General features: G+C 44.4%; 1 protein-coding gene across 1 annotated transcript in view; it reads left to right on the top strand.

Moving 5' to 3' along the window:
- LOC147748440 (potassium channel subfamily T member 2-like) overlaps positions 1-20,321 on the top strand; it is an 834,500-nt gene that overhangs the window by 790,031 nt on the left and 24,148 nt on the right. The window contains exon 26 of the mRNA XM_086928190.1: positions 9,380-9,463. Within this exon, the coding sequence (XP_086784316.1) occupies positions 9,380-9,463 (84 nt within the window). The remainder of the gene's footprint in view (positions 1-9,379; positions 9,464-20,321) is intronic.

Genomic DNA, 20,321 nt, shown 5'->3' with positions numbered 1-20,321 from the left:
TATATATATATATATATATATATCAGGGCGAATACACGCGAAGTGAAAATATTTAATCAGCAAACAATTCTGACGCGTTTCAGCCGCCAAGCAGCCTTCATCACATGACAGGATTACTTGAACCCATACTCCAAATATTGTGCAATTGTGCACAATAGAAGCAGGACTAAGGGCTCTACTATGTGCCTGGAGGTCCACGGACCGCCAGACTTGCGGGGCATGGCAGTGGCGGTCTTCCGCCTGCCCAATTACAATTAGGGCGGTCGGACCACCATAGCCCCGCTGCAGCTGCCAGGGAACCGCCATTCCTTGGCAATGTTGCAATAGTCTTGAAGTCGCAATATCCTTGGACCGCGGCAGCCCCGACAAGCATATTACATGTTTCCTCTCGACCACAGTTTTCATGGCGGTTCCTCTGGGCCTCAGGGCCATGGGGTGCATGCAGAGGGCACAGCATGTGCCCCCTTATGTACATGCACTCCAGTTCCTGAGCTGCATGGACTTTACAGTCCATGCTGTGCAGGAACCGTTTTTGGCATTCCCATTACAGTGCCCATTTTCTGAGGCACCGCCGTGAGAACATAAAAAAAAGCCCGCCAGACACGAGAAACACTCAAAGAATTGAAGCCCAGGTGGACAAAGTATACGCAGATCTCCTCACGCAAACATATCTCACAAGTAAAATATAATCAGTACAAAAATGTTAATAATAATTATTTATTAACATTCTCCGGTTCCCACATCAAAACAAATCAAAGCTGACTCATGTATAACACCACAATTCTTATCTGTGATAGGCAGTGCAGAACACCTACATGTGTCCAGGAAGAAAAGTGTAAGGGTATCCCAGTTGGCAGTTCTACCCCAGCATGTAGGGCTCCCCTTCCTTTCCTCCTAAAAAATAAAAGAACAGATGTACAGGTTAAAATCTAACATTACCAAAAAGCAAGCTCACAGCACATCATAAAAAAGGAAATAGTGTAAACAAACATGGGCGATCAATCTTCCCTTAAATGTAATTTCAATTCTTCCTCCATGTTTAAACCTCTGGAGTTTTTATTTCAAGGTCTAATATGTATTCAGAGTCTTTCCATCTCAATAGCAGTGTTCTATTTCCTCCTCTCCTGTTGACTGGCATGTGTTTCATTGCAAAGTATGTTAGTTTGGCTCTATCCCCAAAGTACATTTCATTAAAATGTCTTGCCAAATGGTATTGAGGATCACAGGTGTCAATTGACCTCATAAGTTCCTAGACACCTTTCTTAAGTGCATGGATCACACTACCCATGATATTTTACTATGTGGACCTTTTCTAGTATGTAGAGGACAAATTTCGTACTTCATGTCAGAAACGGTGTTATGTTCCTATTGCTTTTGCCATAGGGGACTTCATGTTCCCTTCTACTCTTACTGTTTGTGGAGGCCTTACATCGATCAGATGGGAGAAGCCCTGCAGCATCTGTTATCTATTCCCATTGTTAACAGTAATATCACTACGTACCAAAAAGTCTCTAAGGGAACATGCCTTGCGGTATGTTATACTGGGTTTCTCACTGATCAGACTACCAATGGTGGGGTCAATCTTTAAAATGTCCAAGTTATTTCAAATCATCTTTTGTACTGCCTTAGACTCACTACTGAATGCTGAAATCATGTGGGTGATTGTCAGATCTTCCCCTACTTCCATGTATCTTTTGTTATCAAAGAAGATTTTATTACAATCTGTTTCTTTGATACTCTTGCTAGCTTTATTGAGGACCCATTGTGGATAATCTCTCTCTCTGAATCCGGACCTCATCGCCTTTTCCTCCTTCAAGTATGCCTCCATTGTGCTACAGTTTCTCCTCACCCTCAGTAGCTCTCCAAACAGAACACTCCATTTGAGGGTGTCTAGGTGGCCATGGAGCGCGTGAAGGAGGCTGTTAACTGCTGTGGCTTTCTTGAAGAGGCTAGTCTGGATCCTGTTGCCTCTTATTTCTACCAACACATCCAAAAATGTAACCCTTTCTCTGCTTATGTTGTGTGTAAAAGCTATATTCAGGGTGTTGTTCCTTAGTTTATGTTGGACCTGGACCTTTTGGCAAAGTTGTCCCCAAACTTTTTGCCTTCCTCTGCCTATGTTTCTGACCTTTTTGTTGGCTTTAGGGCTATGGGCACTTTACCACTGCTAATCAGTGCTAAAGTCCATGTGCTCTCTCTCGCCTGAAACATGGCGCGATTGGTTTCTCCATGATTGGCATAATGATTTACTAATAAGTCCTTAGTACAGTGCACTGTGTTTGCCCCCATTCTGTAAATCAAATGCTACTAGTGGGCATGCAGCACTGACTGTGCCACCCATATAAGTAGTCCTTCAAAACCTGTCTAGGTCTGCCACTGCAAAGCCTGCATGTGCAGTTTTAGACTGCAATTTTTAACTGGAATGTTCATCTAATTGCCAGGCCCAAACCTTCCCTTTTATTACATGTAAGGTACCCCTAAGGTAAGCCCTAGGTAGCCCTCTGGGCAGGGTGCAGTGATTTCAAAAGGTAGGACATGTACTTGGTGTTTTAAATGTCATGGTAGTGAAAGAGTGCTAAATTAATTTTTCATTACTGCAAGGCCTAAGTGTCCCAAAGGCTAGCATTGGAGGTGCCTTGAAACATCTTACAAGTGTATCTTCCAATTGGGAGCAGATGTGTTTGGTGTATCTGAACTCACAATTAAAAAAAATATATTTTATTGAAGTTGTGTTTTAAACTGCAGGTCTGAGTATGCCACTTTTAGAAAGCTGGATTGTTTTGTGCCTCTGCCGCCCCAAGAGTACACATTGGGGTTGGACAACTGCTGGGCTATGTGAACTCACTATAGAAAGTCACACACAAAGGGCGTTGAGGTGTCCCCTGCATATCCTGATGGCCCATCACTAGGCTCATGAGCCTTCCTGAGCAACAGTGGTGGGATGAGCTGACACTTGCACCTGAATAGGGCTGTGCCTGGCCTCTCACAAAGATCACCCCGCCCACCTGCAGCGTGTCTCGAGCTAGGGCCAGGAAGGGCAGGGTTCTGTGCACTACAAAGACCTTTCTTTGAAGTCTCCCTACTTCAAAGGCCAAAATGGGTATAAGTACCAGACCTCTGACACCATATACTTAGAAAACATCTGGACTGAGGACATTCTGCCAGGAAGAAGAGCTGCTGTGCTGCCAGGAGGGACTGCCACATTACTGCTTGCTTTGCTGTGTTGACCTGCTCCTTGCTGCTTCTTACCTGGGGTGAGAAGACTGGACTTTACTCTCTACATCCTGTAACTAGAGGTTATTCAGGGGCTTGCTTCCTGTGGTAGAAGTCTCAAGGTCTACAGATACTTCAACTGCATCTTGCTACCAGTACCTGGGTTCCCCTGCTGTGAGTACTGCTGTGCCAAGTGGTGAAAAATGCAGTCATGGACCCTTGGAAGTGAATTTTGGTGCTGCAACCAAGAAACCAACACATTGAGTCCAAAGCGTAATTTCGGAGCTGCCACATCCCTGCAAAATCGATGCATCACCACTGCCTGCACCGAAGCTGTGATCCCCACTCACTGATTGAGGGAGGGAGGCATCTACCTCGTCTTACAACGCAGTCCTGACCTTGCTGCAGCACCTACGAAGACCCGCCACTGAGTTAGTCTCCAACACCGTGTCACCGAACTGTGTGATTCACCATTTCGATTCCTACGCAGTGGCTAGCAGCGGAAGCAGTTCCTGCAGCTGAGCGGTTTGACATTGACGCCAAAGAATCGAAGCATCACGCTCTTGACATTGATACACCATCGACACATTGTCGCCTTCAGGAACCGAGGCCTCGCATCAGCAACCGACACATCACCTCCTCTGCGTACTGCATCGTCTCGATTTTTAAAGTCTCCGCGACCTTGCACCACATTTAGCAACAGATGATCACCTGCATTCTCGATGCGTCACCTACTCTGCGCCTTGCATTGTCTGGGATTTCATCTAAGGTACTGTCAGCGGGGTCTGCATGACTCCTGTATTTGGCCCGCGCTCCATAGCAGTCGGGCTGAACTTTTGGGTTTGTCCCAGTCAAGCATGACAAGATGGAGCTATTGATTTCTTAGCACTGCATTTTGATCCATCCTTGAAAATTCATATCTTGACTTGTGTATGTTGGATTTTTGTCATGTTTTACTCAGATAAATAATGGCTATTTTTCTTAACTGGTGGATTATTTTTGTGGTGTTTTCACTGTTTTACTGTGAGTGTGTGTGCACACATACTTTACGCCTCTTTAGTTTAGCCTGACTGCTCTCTGCCAAGCTACCAGAGGGTGAGCACAGGTAAACTCTTAGTGTGTACTACAATTACCCTGACTAGGATTGTGGTTCCTGCTTGGAAACGGTGCATACATCTGCCAATCATAAACCTAATTTCTCAATGTTTGTGTGGTAGGCTGTCCTCTGACTAAGATACATTGACCTTTTATAATCTGGAAGGGGTTGGAGGGATCCGCTCTGAGATTTGTGGAAAAACTAAGGAACAACACCCTGAATCTAGATTTCCCACACACCTATTAGCAGAGAGAGGATTGAATGCCCTCAGTGGTCACCCAGACGCCGTCAAATGGAGTAGTCTATTTGGGAAGCTACTGAGGGCTAGAACAAACTGTAACATGATGGAGGCACACTTGAAGGAGGGAAAGGCGTGATGTCCAGATTCGGAAGAGAGGTAATCCATAATAGGTCTTCAATAAAGAGGAACAAAAAAACAGATTGTAATAGAATCTTATTTGAAAACAAAAGAGACACAGAAGTAGGGGAAGATCTGACAACCACCCGACATTCAACACTGGGTCTAAGGCATACATGCCAAACCCTCCTGATTTCAAGGCTAGTCTCCCACCTCCCAATTTCTGCAAACCGAAACCCAATTGGTCAGCGGGCTTCAGCTGACATGGACTGGTTTTGTGCGACTCAAAGAGTATGCACTGCTAGTAACCTGCTCCTGCAGGCTAGTGCACAACATGTTTATCACACTCTCTCTGCCTGCCAAAGTGATTTCTCCGGGCTCCTTCATGAGAGGAAAAAAGGTATATTTGCATTTCTCATATCCGATCCTGCAGCAGCACCCTTTCAAGTCCCATACATGCCATAGAACCGATAGACATCTCAATCGAAGTCAATGGGAGAAAAACATTCTACCATTGTTTTTTTAAGTCTCCCACTTTCCTCTTCTAAAATGTTGGTAGTACAAAAGATGTTTCGAAAGAACTGGGCCATTTTTAAAGAGTGACCCCACCATTGATAGCCTGATCAGTAAAAACCCCAGCATAACATACCATCTTCCTGGACACACGTGGGTGTTCTGCACAACGTATAACAGATAAGATTTATGGTGTCATACCTGAACCAGATTCGATTTGTTTTGATGTTGGTGACTCAGGAATGTTAATTAATTATAAAAAAATATATTTTTGTACAAGTATATTTTTCATGAGGAGATCTGTGTATACTTTGCCCACTTGGGGTTCAATTCCGTGATTTGTATAGTTTTTGAGTCTTCTATACATACCGGCCATTCTGGAGAAATCGGGCCTTTTGATTTATGGAATACTGAGGCCCTCGCATGTATGTGTGACAATTATATATTATATATATATATATATATATATATACTAGCAGCCCGCCCCGGCGTTGCCCGGGGGCAGAAGTGGCTGGGGGCTGCATTTTCAGCATTTGCTTAGTCCCGGCCGGGCCCCCCGCCCGCCGCCCGCCCGACATTGCGTATACCGCTGCCCGCCCGCCTGCCTCCCGCCCGCCTCCCGCCTCCCACTTCTGCCTTACCTCAGCCGGACTTAGCCCCCACTCCCGGCACCCGCCCGCACTGACATTGCCCGGACCGGCTCCCGCCTCTCGCCTCGCCTTACCTGAGGCGCCGCGCCACTCCTCGCCGCACGTCGCCGCTCATCACCACTCCTCCCCGCTTGTCGTCATCACGCAGGTGTAGGTCGCGGTTAGCGCTACGTCGCGGCCGGCGCTTGTTTTAGGGAACTACTTTGTTTTTAAACTTTAATTTTTTAATTTACGTTTTTTTTTTTATGCAGCCTATGTCCATCTACACACCCTGAGGATTACAACAATGTATTGGGTGTGTGGATTGGCGCTGTGGTTCCCGAGTTTGCCTTGCCAAAAGGTGTCTGTTCTCTCTTTATAATAGTAGTATAGATATATATATATGCATATGTCTGACTCAATGCACATTTAGATTTCATGTAGAATACTGCACCATCTCAAGATGGTCTTCGTTGTATTTTCATTTAGTCCTTTTTTCTATTCACTGTAAATATTATGGATCTTGTTAACCTCTTATATGTTCCTATACATAGGATGATGAGGTCTATGTATTCTTTGCCCAATTAGGCTGTATTCTAAGATGAGATATATACTTATCAGGACTTTAGTTAAATTGTGAGTGTCAAATATGGTATGTGCCCCAACATGCCTGTGGTTTCATTGCCCACCTTAGTCGCTGGGGCCTTTTTGATTTTGGTATATTGAGCCCTGTTAGACCTGGATTGCCCAGCGGGTTTATCCCCAGGCTTTTTGCTTTTTGGCCTTCTGTTTCTGACCTGTTCTTGTTGGTTTTGTGACTCTGGGCACTTTATCACTGCTGATCAATGCTAAAATGCATATGCTCTCCCTGTAAATTGTGTTGATGAATTGGTGTTTCCATGATTGGCTTGTTTGACTTACTACTCAGTCCCTAGTACAGTCCACTGTGTGTGCCCAGGGCATATAAGTAAAATGCTGCTAGTGGACCTGCAGCACTAATTGTGCCACCCACACAAGCAGCAGTGTCTGTGTGCAGTCTAGTACTGCCATGTCAACCTGGTAAGTGCACCAACTTGCCAGGTCCTATCTTTCCTTTTCTTACATGTGAGTCACCCCTAAGGTAGGCCCAAGGTACCCCTGTGGGCAGGGTGCAGTGTATGTGAAAGGTATAACATGCCCTGATGTGTGTGGCATGTCCTAATAGTGAAACACTGCCAATTTCGTTTGTCACTATTGAAAGGCTATCTACCCCATAGGATAGAATGGGAGTTTATTTATAACATCTTAAGGTATAACTTCCCATTGGGACAAGATTGAAAGATGGGGTTTAGTATGACTGAACTCAGAATAGAAAAATCCATCTTTTAGTAGAGATGATTTTTATAAATTGTGTATTTGAGAATACCACTTGCATAAAGTGGGTATTTCCTTGCTTTGCCATCCTGTTTTTCTCTGCTGGTTTGTGGATTGACTGTCTAGCTTTGGTGTGACAGGGGCTGGGGATGTGCATTCATTGTAGACAGCCACGGGGGGTTGACGTGTGTCCTGCCTTTCCTGGATGAGTCAGGACTGGACTGAATAGACCTGGGCTGCATTTAGAGTAGGGGGAGGAGATTACTTTAACACCTGAATGGGCCTGGTCTGCCTTGGACAATGCTGTCTCCACCTCCTGCCCGGCAGTTGCACCAGAGAGGACAGAACTGGGTTTGGCTGGGCAAAGAGCTTCTCTGCTACCATTTGTGCTATAACAAATGGGGCCCGGACCTCTGAACTTTAGATTACTACTGAACTAAGCAACCTGCCAGGAAGAAGAACTTGGATAACTGGAGGAGGAGTACTGCTCCAGTGCTGGGTGCTGTTGGGGTTGACCTGCAGTGGTTGCTTGTGTCTTGAGCAGGGAGAGGACTGGACTGTGCTTTCATCATCCTGCTGTTAAGAGTTTACTCCAGGGGCTTGAAGTAGAGCTTGCCTCCTGTTGGAATTTGCAGGGACAGAAAAGACTTCAAAGATCACCTCTGGGAATCAAGAGGAACCATTGCCAAGGAGAAGAGCTGCAGAAACTGAGGAGGAGTACTGCCACTTTGCTGTTTTCTGTCTGGGGTTAGCCTGCAATCGCTATTTTTGCCAAGGAAAGGACAAGGAATTTGCTGTGTGCTGTGTCCCCTGCTTGAGGAAGATCTCCAAGAACGTGAATTAGAGCTTGCTTCCAGTTCTGAAGTCTCCGGGACACAAAGACTTCACGACCAGCTCCCTTGAACTTCCTTGCAGACCTGCTAAGAGGTGCCTGCTGCTGTTTTGGACCTCTGGAGGCTGTTTGCCGCTGGAAGCTGGAAAAGTAATGCAACTTCGAGAAGCACAACACATCCGCACCTGTTTCCGACGCATCGCCAAAGAAATCGAAGCAGCGCCTACCGCGGCTTGAGAAATCGCTGCACGCCGAATCCCGTGCACCGGTCTCCGAGATCACCGCATTGATTCCGACGCAGGTCCTGCTGTGCGGCTGCAAGAATCAACGCATCATGGGACCATGGCTGTAAAGAACGACGCATCACCTTCCCATTTTCGCACAGTAAGAAACTGACCCATCACCTCCCCTTCAGTAAGGAACCAATGCATCACTCCCCCTGCGAGGCAGTTAGGCACTGACGCATCACCTCCCCTGAAGTAAGGAACTGATGCATCACCTTCCCTGGACATAAGGAACCGACGCATCACTTTCCCTGTGACAGTTTTTGTTTGTGTGTGCAACGCATCCAAGGTACTTTGTGTGAAAAGTGTTGCGTCTGCAATGTGCTTTGAACAGAACTATTTTTGCCTTTTAAAAGTCATTTTTTGATTACTGTATTGTGGATTTTTATCGTTTTGGGCTTTTTTGGTTTAGATAAGGGTCACGTATTTTTCTAAATTGGTGTGGTGTCCATTTGTAGTGGTTTCACAGTATTACTGTATGTGCTCACAAATAATTTACATACTGCCTCTGAGATAAGCCTGTCTGCTTGTGCCAAGCTACCGGGGGGAGGGGGGGGGGGTTATTTTAGGAGTGTATCCCCCTTACCCTAACTAGGAAGAAGGGTCCCTACTTGGACAAAGGTGCAAACCATTTTCAACTAGAGACCCCATTTCTAACAAGGTCCTTGCACTTATGTATGATGGCAAGATATTTTGTATGGGACTATGTAGTAATCAGATACGTACACCTGCATTTCATATGTAACATTGAGCTATTCCAATGTGGTGCCTGTTCTTTGTAGTTCTCACTTTGTCCTTTTTCTATTGTGCACAATATATGGAGTATGGGTTTGCGCAATCCTGTTATGTGATCTAGGCCTCATGACAGCTGAAACGCGTCAGAATTGTTTGCTAATTAAATGTTTGCACTCCGCAAGATTTAGCACAGAGTGCGCGTAATTTTGTTTGAAGGTGATGTTCATATTGCTGGTGTGCTCTGTGGACTTCGCACTCCACCCCCACGGATCAGGAGTCTTTTGGAGCAATGTGCATGTATATATACATATATATATCTTCTCTGGCCGCTCTCTCACCTGGTCTTCCTTATCTCTCTATGTTCAGTCCTTTGTGAAGGATTACATGATCTCCATCACCCGGTTGCTGCTCGGCTTGGATTCGATGCCAGGATCCGGCTTCCTGTGTGCCGTACGTAACACAATAATGATTGGGAACCTGTTGCTCAAAGGGTTAAAGTAAAAGAAAAATGAGCTAAGCCTATTTGTTTGTTTACATTTCATAAAGATATGTCATCAGGTTCTGGTAGTAACAGAATCACTCTCAAGAGCAGGCCAATTGATTTTGCTTACTTGTTCTTTTATATATTCCCAGTCTCTAGCTCCTGAAAGATGCAATGTTTGTGTTCTTAATGAAGGTGGAAATGTGGCGTATGCTTATTTAGCCATTTTTGTAATTACTAAACACTATTGGTCTTGCTGTAGTTGTACATACACAATTGCAAAGTAAGCACTATGCCATTTCTCTGACATATATTTCTGCTGCTGCAAAACACAATGCTACTCCATGTTTTAAATAAAGGGTGAAGAGATATATTTGTGTTGCCAAGAGCATTTAACAAAACAGGGTTTCAGAAGGCCTGTCCATGTGGAGTCTCACGGAGCACAGACAAATAGGTGCAACAGTGGCCATGTTGAAGATAAGCAGTCCAACAGTGCCCTTTTGAGAATCACTTGTTAGGATCCAAGCCGTGAGTTGAGGGAGCTCTAAATATCCAAAAGATGTGCCACTGAGGTAGACTCTACACCCAGCAGAAGCAGGGACGTTGGAATTACCTTTATTGGTCCTCAACAGCACATGGATAAACACTTTTGTAACAACACATCTTTAGAAACCTTTCAGACATGTTTTAGATGTCTGGATAGATCTGCCATCCTACTAAAAACCTGATGAGGTGTCCACAGCTTTCCCATAGTAAACATCGTAGAGATAGGAGCATGGTAAAATGGCGCCTCATACCTTTAGCACATGATAAAATACTGAGAGTTTGAAGGCAGCAACACCATGGAGGAAGGAACAGGATCTGTATCAAGCATTGGATGTCAGTGGGCTTCACAGCTCCAAAATTCAGACCATGACTTTTTATAAAGACTGAGAACACAACAGGGCTAGATAATCCATACACTTGAGACAGTGTTTGTACATCAGCCTACCCAATATTAAGCCATCTGAGAATTAAATATGTACATGGTGTGTGAATGTGTGGGACGAGAAGGATTGCGAGTTTGACCCTTCACACGTCCATAGTATTTTTAAAGTAGGACATAAAAATCAATTTGGGATTACAAGAGTGATTGTCAAGTTCCCAGGGGCAGTAAGTACAAGGTGTTTCATTATATAGTGTGCATGGGACATATTTACAAGGGCTTTATCTCCGCTTTTTTGGCTTACAAAGCCACAAAAGTGGAAATAAAACCAGCTCCTTATTTACAAGAGAGTGCTAACAAGCATAATTGCATGTTAGCACCCTTTTTCCCAACGCCTCCCTTTGCATCTCCAATGAGATGCAAAGTGGGTGTTACTGGGCGTACCCTAGATGGACTACCTTGCAAATATCGCTGATGTTTACATTGCAATATTTACAGGGCAGCTCACATTATTTTAGCACACATTCGATTTTGGCGAAAACAGACATTTTCGCCAAATTCTAATGTCTGTTAAAGTCCCTAACATAGGGGGTGGATTATGCTGATACGACCCTGTGCGTCTGTGCGTCGTATTAGCAAGGTTATCATCGTTTTGCAGGGGACATCGCTGGAAAACCAGTGATGTTCCCTGCAAAAGGGCGATAACCTCGCTATCTCTGGAATTTTTATCACCCTGGTGTAACGCGTTGTTAATTACGTGCTACCAGTGCAATAAATACCAGAGATAGCCTGCAATAATATAATTATCACTAAGCACGGCCAGCGATAATTACCGCTGGCCGTTGTTAATATGCCCCCATATGTTGGTTGAAGCAGGATCTGTATGTTTTGCCGGTGCTGATTGAGATAGCTTAATGGTGCTGGAAGATTTGTGTAAAGCATATGAAGGATTCTCTGTTTGCTGGAGAATTAAAATATCTATGTATATTTATGTTTGCATTTTTGTGACTGTTTCAACATTTGAAAAAGTGGGTGCAGATGGATAAGTGAATTTGTGTACGTTTCTTTTTTTTTTTTTTTTTTTTTTTTTAGTTTTTTTTTTTTGTCCTCATTAGCCTTTACGCCACCCATTTCTAACCAAACGATACCGCCTATGGGTTTTTTATCTCATATACCGGGACCATTAACAACCTCACTAGTAGTGTCAGTCCATGACCGCCTCTTTATATATGCCACCCTTTGTAGGAGGTTGGTACATGGGTGAACTCCACCGTCACGTTGAAAAAGCACCACCGGCGAGATAGGCCAAGACCTTAATCATTGGACTGAAATTACTTACAAATCCACCTATCCCTTTACTCTAAGAGAAACACTCATCACCCAAAGTGTGCCAAAAATAATGTCCAAAATTTGCATTTAACTTTTGTCGGACCCAGAGTATCCATTTTAGCTGTGAATCTCATAGCTCGCAACCAGTCTAAAATCCTGGGAGATAAAGGGGAGACCCAAAGTTTACATATCTCTCTGCGGGCCAAGAGTATCCCATAAAATACAAGTTTAGCTTTATCATCTATGCTTTTTATCAGCAAATTCAACCTTCCAGTTATAATAAGTTCAGGGCTTACCTTGACAGTCTGGTCGATAGCTTGGGATAAACAGCTACTTACTTCCTCCCAAAACTCTTTAATATTTGGACACTCCACGAACATGTGTATATCTTTCTCATTGGGACTTCTACATTTTGGGCATTCCACCAGCCCTCCAGACTTGAACTTTGAAAGTCTATATGGAGACCAATACGCTCTGTGGAGTGTAAAAAGATGATTTTGCCTTAAATTTGCGGGTTTGACAACTTTATACAACATAGCCATAGTTACTTGCCATTGAGTGTCAGATGCGATGTCCGGCAAGCAATCACTCCACAGCGTTTCTGGCAGTATAAACTGACCATCCGTCGTCTCCAATATTGACCAGTACCAGAGTCCTACTTCTTTTTTATACACTTGGCTTGAGTGGATCTTCTCTTCCAATTCATTCTGAAGTCCCACAATAGTTTCAGCTTTACCAGTCCAACTATGGATTTGCAGATATTTAAATTTCGATATAGCCTTCCCCCAGATGTCCACTCCCTGACTCCACCCAACCAGCTTTCCATCCGGAAAAAGATGTCCCCATATTTCTACCCCTGCAGTTCTTAGAGGAATAGCTAATGCATCTTTAGTCCAAGCAGGAGATCCTGGGCTGTCCCAAATGGAAGTATAATACCCATAATAGGGGATTTTTAGTATCCTCCTAATCCAGTACCAAAGTTCCGCTGCTTCCCGCAGTAGCTTAAGACGCACTTTTTTAAAATACTTTGGATCCGCAAATTTACAAAGAAAACCAGATTCCTTATATTGGCAGCTTTTTAGCATTACTGCCAACAATACACCAATACCCGAAGTCGGTGGAGTATTTACAAGAATTCTAAGATTTTTTAACTGAAAAGCCCAACAATATAACTGAAAATGTATGTATGTATAGGCATTTATATAGCGCACTACTTACCCGTAGGGTCCCAAGGCGCTTCGACCGCTGCGAAAGCCTTCCTGGCTTCCCTGAGAGATGGTCCCTTAATGGGTATCTCCAGGGTGAGACCAGGCATCCCCGGCGGTCTGGTGGGGCCGTTAGTGAAGATGAGGCAAGCTAATGCCCAGAGTTGCCGAGTGTGATCGCTGACCAGAGTGGGCACCGAGGCGAGAGAATTATCGAGTCCGCTGACCCTGGTCCAGAAACCTGCCGCGCCGGGATTCGAACCCTGGTCCCGGGCCGTCCTCTGCTCTCGGGTCTGCCGCCTCTAACCAGTGAGCCACACTACTCCACGCAAAATCCGGGGCTGACAGCCCCCCTTTAAGCAGTTTTCTCCTTATCTTAGTCCATGAGAGACGAGATCCTTTTGAGGCCCATATAAATGTACTGACTTCGCTCTGAAGCTTATTCAACCATTCTCTTTTGAATGCAAGAGGGATTGTCTCAAATAGAAAAGTTAGTTTTGGAAGAACCATCATTTTTATCAGATTTGTACGGCCATACAGATTAAGACACAAATGACTCCATCCTCGAAGCATTCCTCCTATTTCTCTCTTAACTCTTACAAAATTAATTTTTGCCACGTCATCCAAGTTCTGAGTAATCCTGACCCCCAGATACCTCATTTCTGATTTGCATTTTATAGGGCCCGGATCCAAATTCCAACTCATAATTTCCGTTTTATCCTCGTTTATTTTGTACCCTGAGACAGCTCCAAATTCTTTAGTTATTATAGATATATTCTCCAATGTCTGCTGAGGGTTAGAAGTATAAATTATAATATTGTCAGCGTATAGACCTATTTTCTTGGACCAAGCTTCTACAGAGAAAGGGAGGATCTTCTCAGAACCCCTAATCTTACAGGCCAAAGGCTCTATATACAGATCGAACAATAAAGGGGATAAGGGACAACCCTGCCTGGTGCCCCGCATTACTTTAATTGAATTAGTTAGAATCCCATTAATCAATACTCTAGAGGTAGGAGAATTGTACAGTGATAAAAGTGTATTAGTAAAAAATAAACCCAGGTCTAAATGGGTCAAAAGTGCTTTTAGAAATATCCAATTTACTCGGTCAAACGCCTTAGCAGCGTCCAGCGCTATTACTGCTAATGGAATTTTATGTGTAGAGGCCAAATCTATTGTACCTATTAGAGAAAAAGTAAGTTCCTTTAGGAACCTACCTTTAATAAAACCCTTCTGATCTTCCTGCACTAGTTTAGGAATAACCAGACTAAGTCTATCCGCCATTATCTTTGCAAAAACTTTATAATCGCAATTTAACAGCGAAATAGGTCTATACGAATTCGGATCACTTGGTGGTTTCCCAGTTTTTGCAATTAGAACAATAGTTGCCTCGTTCCAAGAGTCCGGCAACTCCGCCTTTCCTTGCAAGATATCATTGAATAACTGAACCAATAGAGGCAAGATTTTTTCCATAAATACTTTGTAGACCTCAACTGGTAGACCATCAGGCCCAGGAGCCTTCCCTCTCTTAGCTGATCTTATAGCCTTTTCTACCTCAGTTAAGAGAATCTCCCCATTCAAAACCTGTTTTAAATCAGTTGGAAGCGGGTCCACCATCTTCAACCATTTCGCTATTTCCAGAGTATCAGGATTCAAATCTTCCTTATACACATCTGAAAAGTACTCAAAGAATGCATCCGCAATTCCCTTGCTCTCCGTAATGGCCTCACTCCTACCCGGCAGATTTAATTCTTTAATAAAATTTCGTACTAGATCTTTTTTGGCCTTCCAGGCCAGTAGCTTTCCGCACCCTTCACTATAGCTAAAGTGTGCCAGCTGGCTTGATTCCCATTTCTCTCTAATTCTGTTGTTAATAACTGCTATTAAATCCAATTTTAACAGCTCAAGATCTTTCAGCATCTGCTCTACCATTGAACCTTCACAGGAATTAATGCTGGATTCCAAATCTCGAATATTCTTTTCCAAATCGGTAATTTTATTAAAATAGATTCTTCGTTTTTTTGCTCCCTGGGCACCCAGCCTACCCCTCAAAAAGGCTTTACAAGTCTCCCAAACTGTTTCTATCTTTGCAGTGCCTGCATTTGCATCCAAAAAAACCTCTAACTCTGAACTGATAAATTGCAAACACTCTTGATCTAAAAGTACTGTGCGATCCAGCCTCCAGATTGTTTCTGCTTCAGATGCTTGAATTTTTATACTAAGTGTGATGGCTGAATGATCAGAGATATGAACGCCTACATGCCCCACTTCTGTAACAGAATCTTTTAACCTTAAGTCCAGCAACACATAATCGATCCGAGATTTATGCTTATATTTCTTGTTATAGTATGTAAATCCCAACTGTTGCCCATGATTAAATCTCCAGATATCACACAGCCCAAATTGAGTCATCAACATCCTAATTCTGTTTGACATTTTGGGATTCATACGCCCATGCGAGTTTACAGATCGATCTAATTTATAATCCAAAACTGCATTAAAATCCCCTGCCATTATAATTTTGCCAGCAGAGCCTAGCAATTCTCTAGCCAGAGTGTCCAGAGAATCTACCTCATCAAGATTTGGGCCATAATATCCGACTATGATTAGTAAGTCAGAATCAATTCTTGCACTTAAAATAAGCCATCTACCTTTTGGGTCTGCAACAAAATTTTCCAGGCAAAAATGAACCCCCTGTCTAACCAAAACAGCAACACCCTTTGTAACTATGGTCTGTGGAGTACAAAACCCATGGGCAACCCATCTTTGACCTAGCATAACCTCCTTACACTCTATTGCAGTCAAATGCGTCTCTTGCAAAATTATGATATGGGCCTTAGAATCCTCTAAATATTTTAATATTACTCTTCTCCTAGATTTTGTACGTAGTCCGTTAACATTCCATGACAGAAATTTTAAGTCACCTGTACTAGTCCCACTCATATCGATCTCTAAAGAACATTACATACATTTTGGTGGTCGCTAAGCTTCTAAGGACTTTTTCAACCCTATTCCCACCCCTTCCCCCCCCCATGCCCTCCCTACTCACCCAACTACTCCTACCCAACCCTCCCGTGGAAAACCCTACCATCCTCCCTTTTAGCCTAGGCCATGTGGGTGCTTTTTCGTGGCGGTGCTTCATATTTTATTAAACATCTTACACCAATAAACACAGGCTTAATAGTGAACATCGTATCGAATATTTGACTTATACGGCAGCTTGCCGGGTCATTTCTTGACATAGTACAATAAACGCATCGACCTCCTCTACTGCTCGGAAATTATGCATCTTGTTCCGCCACATTACTTTTAAAAAGGCTGGAAATTTTAATTGAACTGTAGCCTCCAGTGCCCTAAGTGGTTCTATGCGTTTACCTAGCTCCCATTGCCTATTAGCTGTGACCGGTGACAAATCAGACCTCACATCAATTTTTACCCCGTCCACCAAGACATTCTTTTTCTTCAAGGCAGCTGACAAAATTTTTTCTTTTAAACTAAATGTCAGGAAATTTATCAAAACTTTTCTTGGCTTGGTACGATTAGCATTTAATCTGAAAGGATCTCGGTGGACCCTGTGTATATCTGCATAAATCGTCTCTCCGTCCTCTTCCAGTTCCAGCTCAGATTTAAAAAGATGGGCTAGAAATCTTTTAATGTCAGCCCCTTCTTTTCCTTCCGGCAGTTTCAGTATTTTTAAGTTGTTTCGCCTCTGCATATTTTCAAGTCTCTCCATTCGCTCTTCCTGTGCCCTTTCTCTAAACTTAATTTCTTCAATCTCTCTACAGTTATCTACAACTGAGTCTCGGAGGTCCTTTGCCTCCACCTCTAGGACTACCATACGTGAGCTCAATTCACTGAATTTGACCTCCAGACTAGTACAGGAAGCACGTATATTATCCTGAATCGCCTTAGACTCCTCAAACCCCTTGTGCATGTCCAAATCCAGTTTCTTCAGAAGGGCTATTATTGCCATATCAGAATTTTCCCCCATATTCAGGTCTGAGGAGGTCAACTCATTCACTGCCCCCGAATTCGAATCTGACAAAGTCAACTCACTCACTTCCTCAGGTCTTAACACTGCTGGTGCTTTACTCGAGTCCGCCAGGTCTTCCCCTTCCCTATCGGCCATAAGAAGCTGATAGCGATTAGGACTTAAAACACCAGACCAATCTAAAGCAGGAGTTTCTATCGGTGAAGCACTGACCCCCTCGTCCCCTGACACTGATGTCACACTTTCAGCAGAGTTTGCCAAATTGGGCTTCAGTATTAAAGTTTTAGGAATAACTTTAAAAAAAGAGTTTAGTGAAGGTGTTGTCTTGATTTTTTTCTCCAAAATGCTAGTTTTCTTGTTATTTTTTTTACTACCTGTTTTTTTCTTTGTGGTTTTCTTAGAATTAGCCTCGTGTGAGGTTTTGTTTTTTTCCTTGATATGGGTGGGAGCCTTATCCTCCCCTTGCACCCTAACAGTATCCGGAACCACAGTGATTTTTGCCGCACTCCTCAACTTATATCCGGACACCTGGATTACTGCTAGGTCTGCTGCTTGCTTATTTTCTAATATATTTACAACAAGGGGTGGTGAGGGACAGAGTCTCTGAATTAAGCAGAAAGCTCTCACCCAGTCAAGAGATCAGGGCTAGATCCAACACCGTTTTTTAGCTCACTGCACCATCCCAGTTTCAGAACCTGGCTGTATGCAAATTAGTCTGTTCCTGTCCCAGTGCATGATGGGAACAGGGCAAACCAAACTACAAAAGCCAATTCTTACACTGGGAAGGAAACAAGCTCCCGGGGACCGGTTTCTGGCATTACAGCCGTCTTCGCCCCGGTTTGCTTGAATCCTGATGGTGCAATGAGCAAGGGTCTCACATCTGAGAATACCCTTCCACGCTTAGGGTGGACAAAAATATTTACAACAAGGGGTGGTGATGGACAGAGTCTCTGAATTAAGCAGAAAGCTCTCACCCAGTCAAGAGATCAGGGCTAGATCCAACACCGTTTTTTAGCTCACTGCACCATCCCAGTTTCAGAACCTGGCTGTATGCAAATTAGTCTGTTCCTGTCCCAGTGCATGATGGGAACAGGGCAAACCAAATGCCAGAAACCGGTCCCCGGTAGCTTGTCTCCTTTCTGGTGAAGAATTGGCTTGGTAGTTTAGTCTGCCCTGTTCCCATGATGCACTGGGCCAGGGACAGACTGATTTGCATATAGCCAGGTTCTGAGCTGGGATGGGGCAGTGAGATAAATAACGGTGATGGATCAAGCCCTGATCTTTGGACTGGGTAAGAGTGGTCTGTTTAACTCAGACACTCTGTTCATCACCACCTCCTTTTCTAAATCGTTTTTGGCCACTATAGGTGTGGCAGGGTATACTCAGACATGAGTCCCTTTCTCACTGCTCCATCAGGATTCAAGCAAGCCGGGCCGAAGAAGGCTGAAATGCCAGAAACCGGTCCCCGGTAGCTTGTCTCCTTTCTGGTGAAGAATTGGCTTGGTAGTTTAGTCTGCCCTGTTCCCATGATGCACTGGGCCAGGGACAGACTGATTTGCATATAGCCAGGTTCTGAGCTGGGATGGGGCAGTGAGATAAATAACGGTGATGGATCAAGCCCTGATCTTTGGACTGGGTAAGAGTGGTCTGTTTAACTCAGACACTCTGTTCATCACCACCTCCTTTTCTAAATCGTTTTTGGCCACTATAGGTGTGGCAGGGTATACTCAGACATGAGTCCCTTTCTCACTGCTCCATCAGGATTCAAGCAAGCCGGGCCGAAGAAGGCTGAAATGCCAGAAACCGGTCCCCGGTAGCTTGTCTCCTTTCTGGTGAAGAATTGGCTTGGTAGTTTAGTCTGCCCTGTTCCCATGATGCACTGGGCCAGGGACAGACTGATTTGCATATAGCCAGGTTCTGAGCTGGGATGGGGCAGTGAGATAAATAACGGTGATGGATCAAGCCCTGATCTTTGGACTGGGTAAGAGTGGTCTGTTTAACTCAGACACTCTGTTCATCACCACCTCCTTTTCTAAATCGTTTTTGGCCACTATAGGTGTGGCAGGGTATACTCAGACATGAGTCCCTTTCTCACTGCTCCATCAGGATTCAAGCAAGCCGGGCCGAAGAAGGCTGAAATGCCAGAAACCGGTCCCCGGTAGCTTGTCTCCTTTCTGGTGAAGAATTGGCTTGGTAGTTTAGTCTGCCCTGTTCCCATGATGCACTGGGCCAGGGACAGACTGATTTGCATATAGCCAGGTTCTGAGCTGGGATGGGGCAGTGAGATAAATAACGGTGATGGATCAAGCCCTGATCTTTGGACTGGGTAAGAGTGGTCTGTTTAACTCAGACACTCTGTTCATCACCACCTCCTTTTCTAAATCGTTTTTGGCCACTATAGGTGTGGCAGGGTATACTCAGACATGAGTCCCTTTCTCACTGCTCCATCAGGATTCAAGCAAGCCGGGCCGAAGAAGGCTGAAATGCCAGAAACCGGTCCCCGGTAGCTTGTCTTCTTTCTGGTGAAGAATTGGGTTGGTAGTTTAGTCTGCCCTGTTCCCATGATGCACTGGGCCAGGGACAGACTGATTTGCATATAGCCAGGTTCTGAGCTGGGATGGGGCAGTGAGATAAATAACGGTGATGGATCACGCCCTGATCTTTGGACTGGGTAAGAGTGGTCTGTTTAACTCAGACACTCTGTTCATCACCACCTCCTTTTCTAAATCGTTTTTGGCCACTATAGGTGTGGCAGGGTATACTCAGACATGAGTCCCTTTCTCACTGCTCCATCAGGATTCAAGCAAGCCGGGCCGAAGAAGGCTGAAATGCCAGAAACCGGTCCCCGGTAGCTTGTCTCCTTTCTGGTGAAGAATTGGCTTGGTAGTTTAGTCTGCCCTGTTCCCATGATGCACTGGGCCAGGGACAGACTGATTTGCATATAGCCAGGTTCTGAGCTGGGATGGGGCAGTGAGATAAATAACGGTGATGGATCAAGCCCTGATCTTTGGACTGGGTAAGAGTGGTCTGTTTAACTCAGACACTCTGTTCATCACCACCTCCTTTTCTAAATCGTTTTTGGCCACTATAGGTGTGGCAGGGTATACTCAGACATGAGTCCCTTTCTCACTGCTCCATCAGGATTCAAGCAAGCCGGGCCGAAGAAGGCTGAAATGCCAGAAACCGGTCCCCGGTAGCTTGTCTCCTTTCTGGTGAAGAATTGGCTTGGTAGTTTAGTCTGCCCTGTTCCCATGATGCACTGGGCCAGGGACAGACTGATTTGCATATAGCCAGGTTCTGAGCTGGGATGGGGCAGTGAGATAAATAACGGTGATGGATCAAGCCCTGATCTTTGGACTGGGTAAGAGTGGTCTGTT

Source organism: Lissotriton vulgaris, chromosome 1_1 (genome assembly GCF_964263255.1).
Source record: "Lissotriton vulgaris chromosome 1_1, aLisVul1.2, whole genome shotgun sequence".
Taxonomy (NCBI): domain Eukaryota; kingdom Metazoa; phylum Chordata; class Amphibia; order Caudata; family Salamandridae; genus Lissotriton; species Lissotriton vulgaris.
Note: the sequence above shows the minus strand (reverse complement) of the source record. Positions and strands in the feature narration are given on the sequence as shown.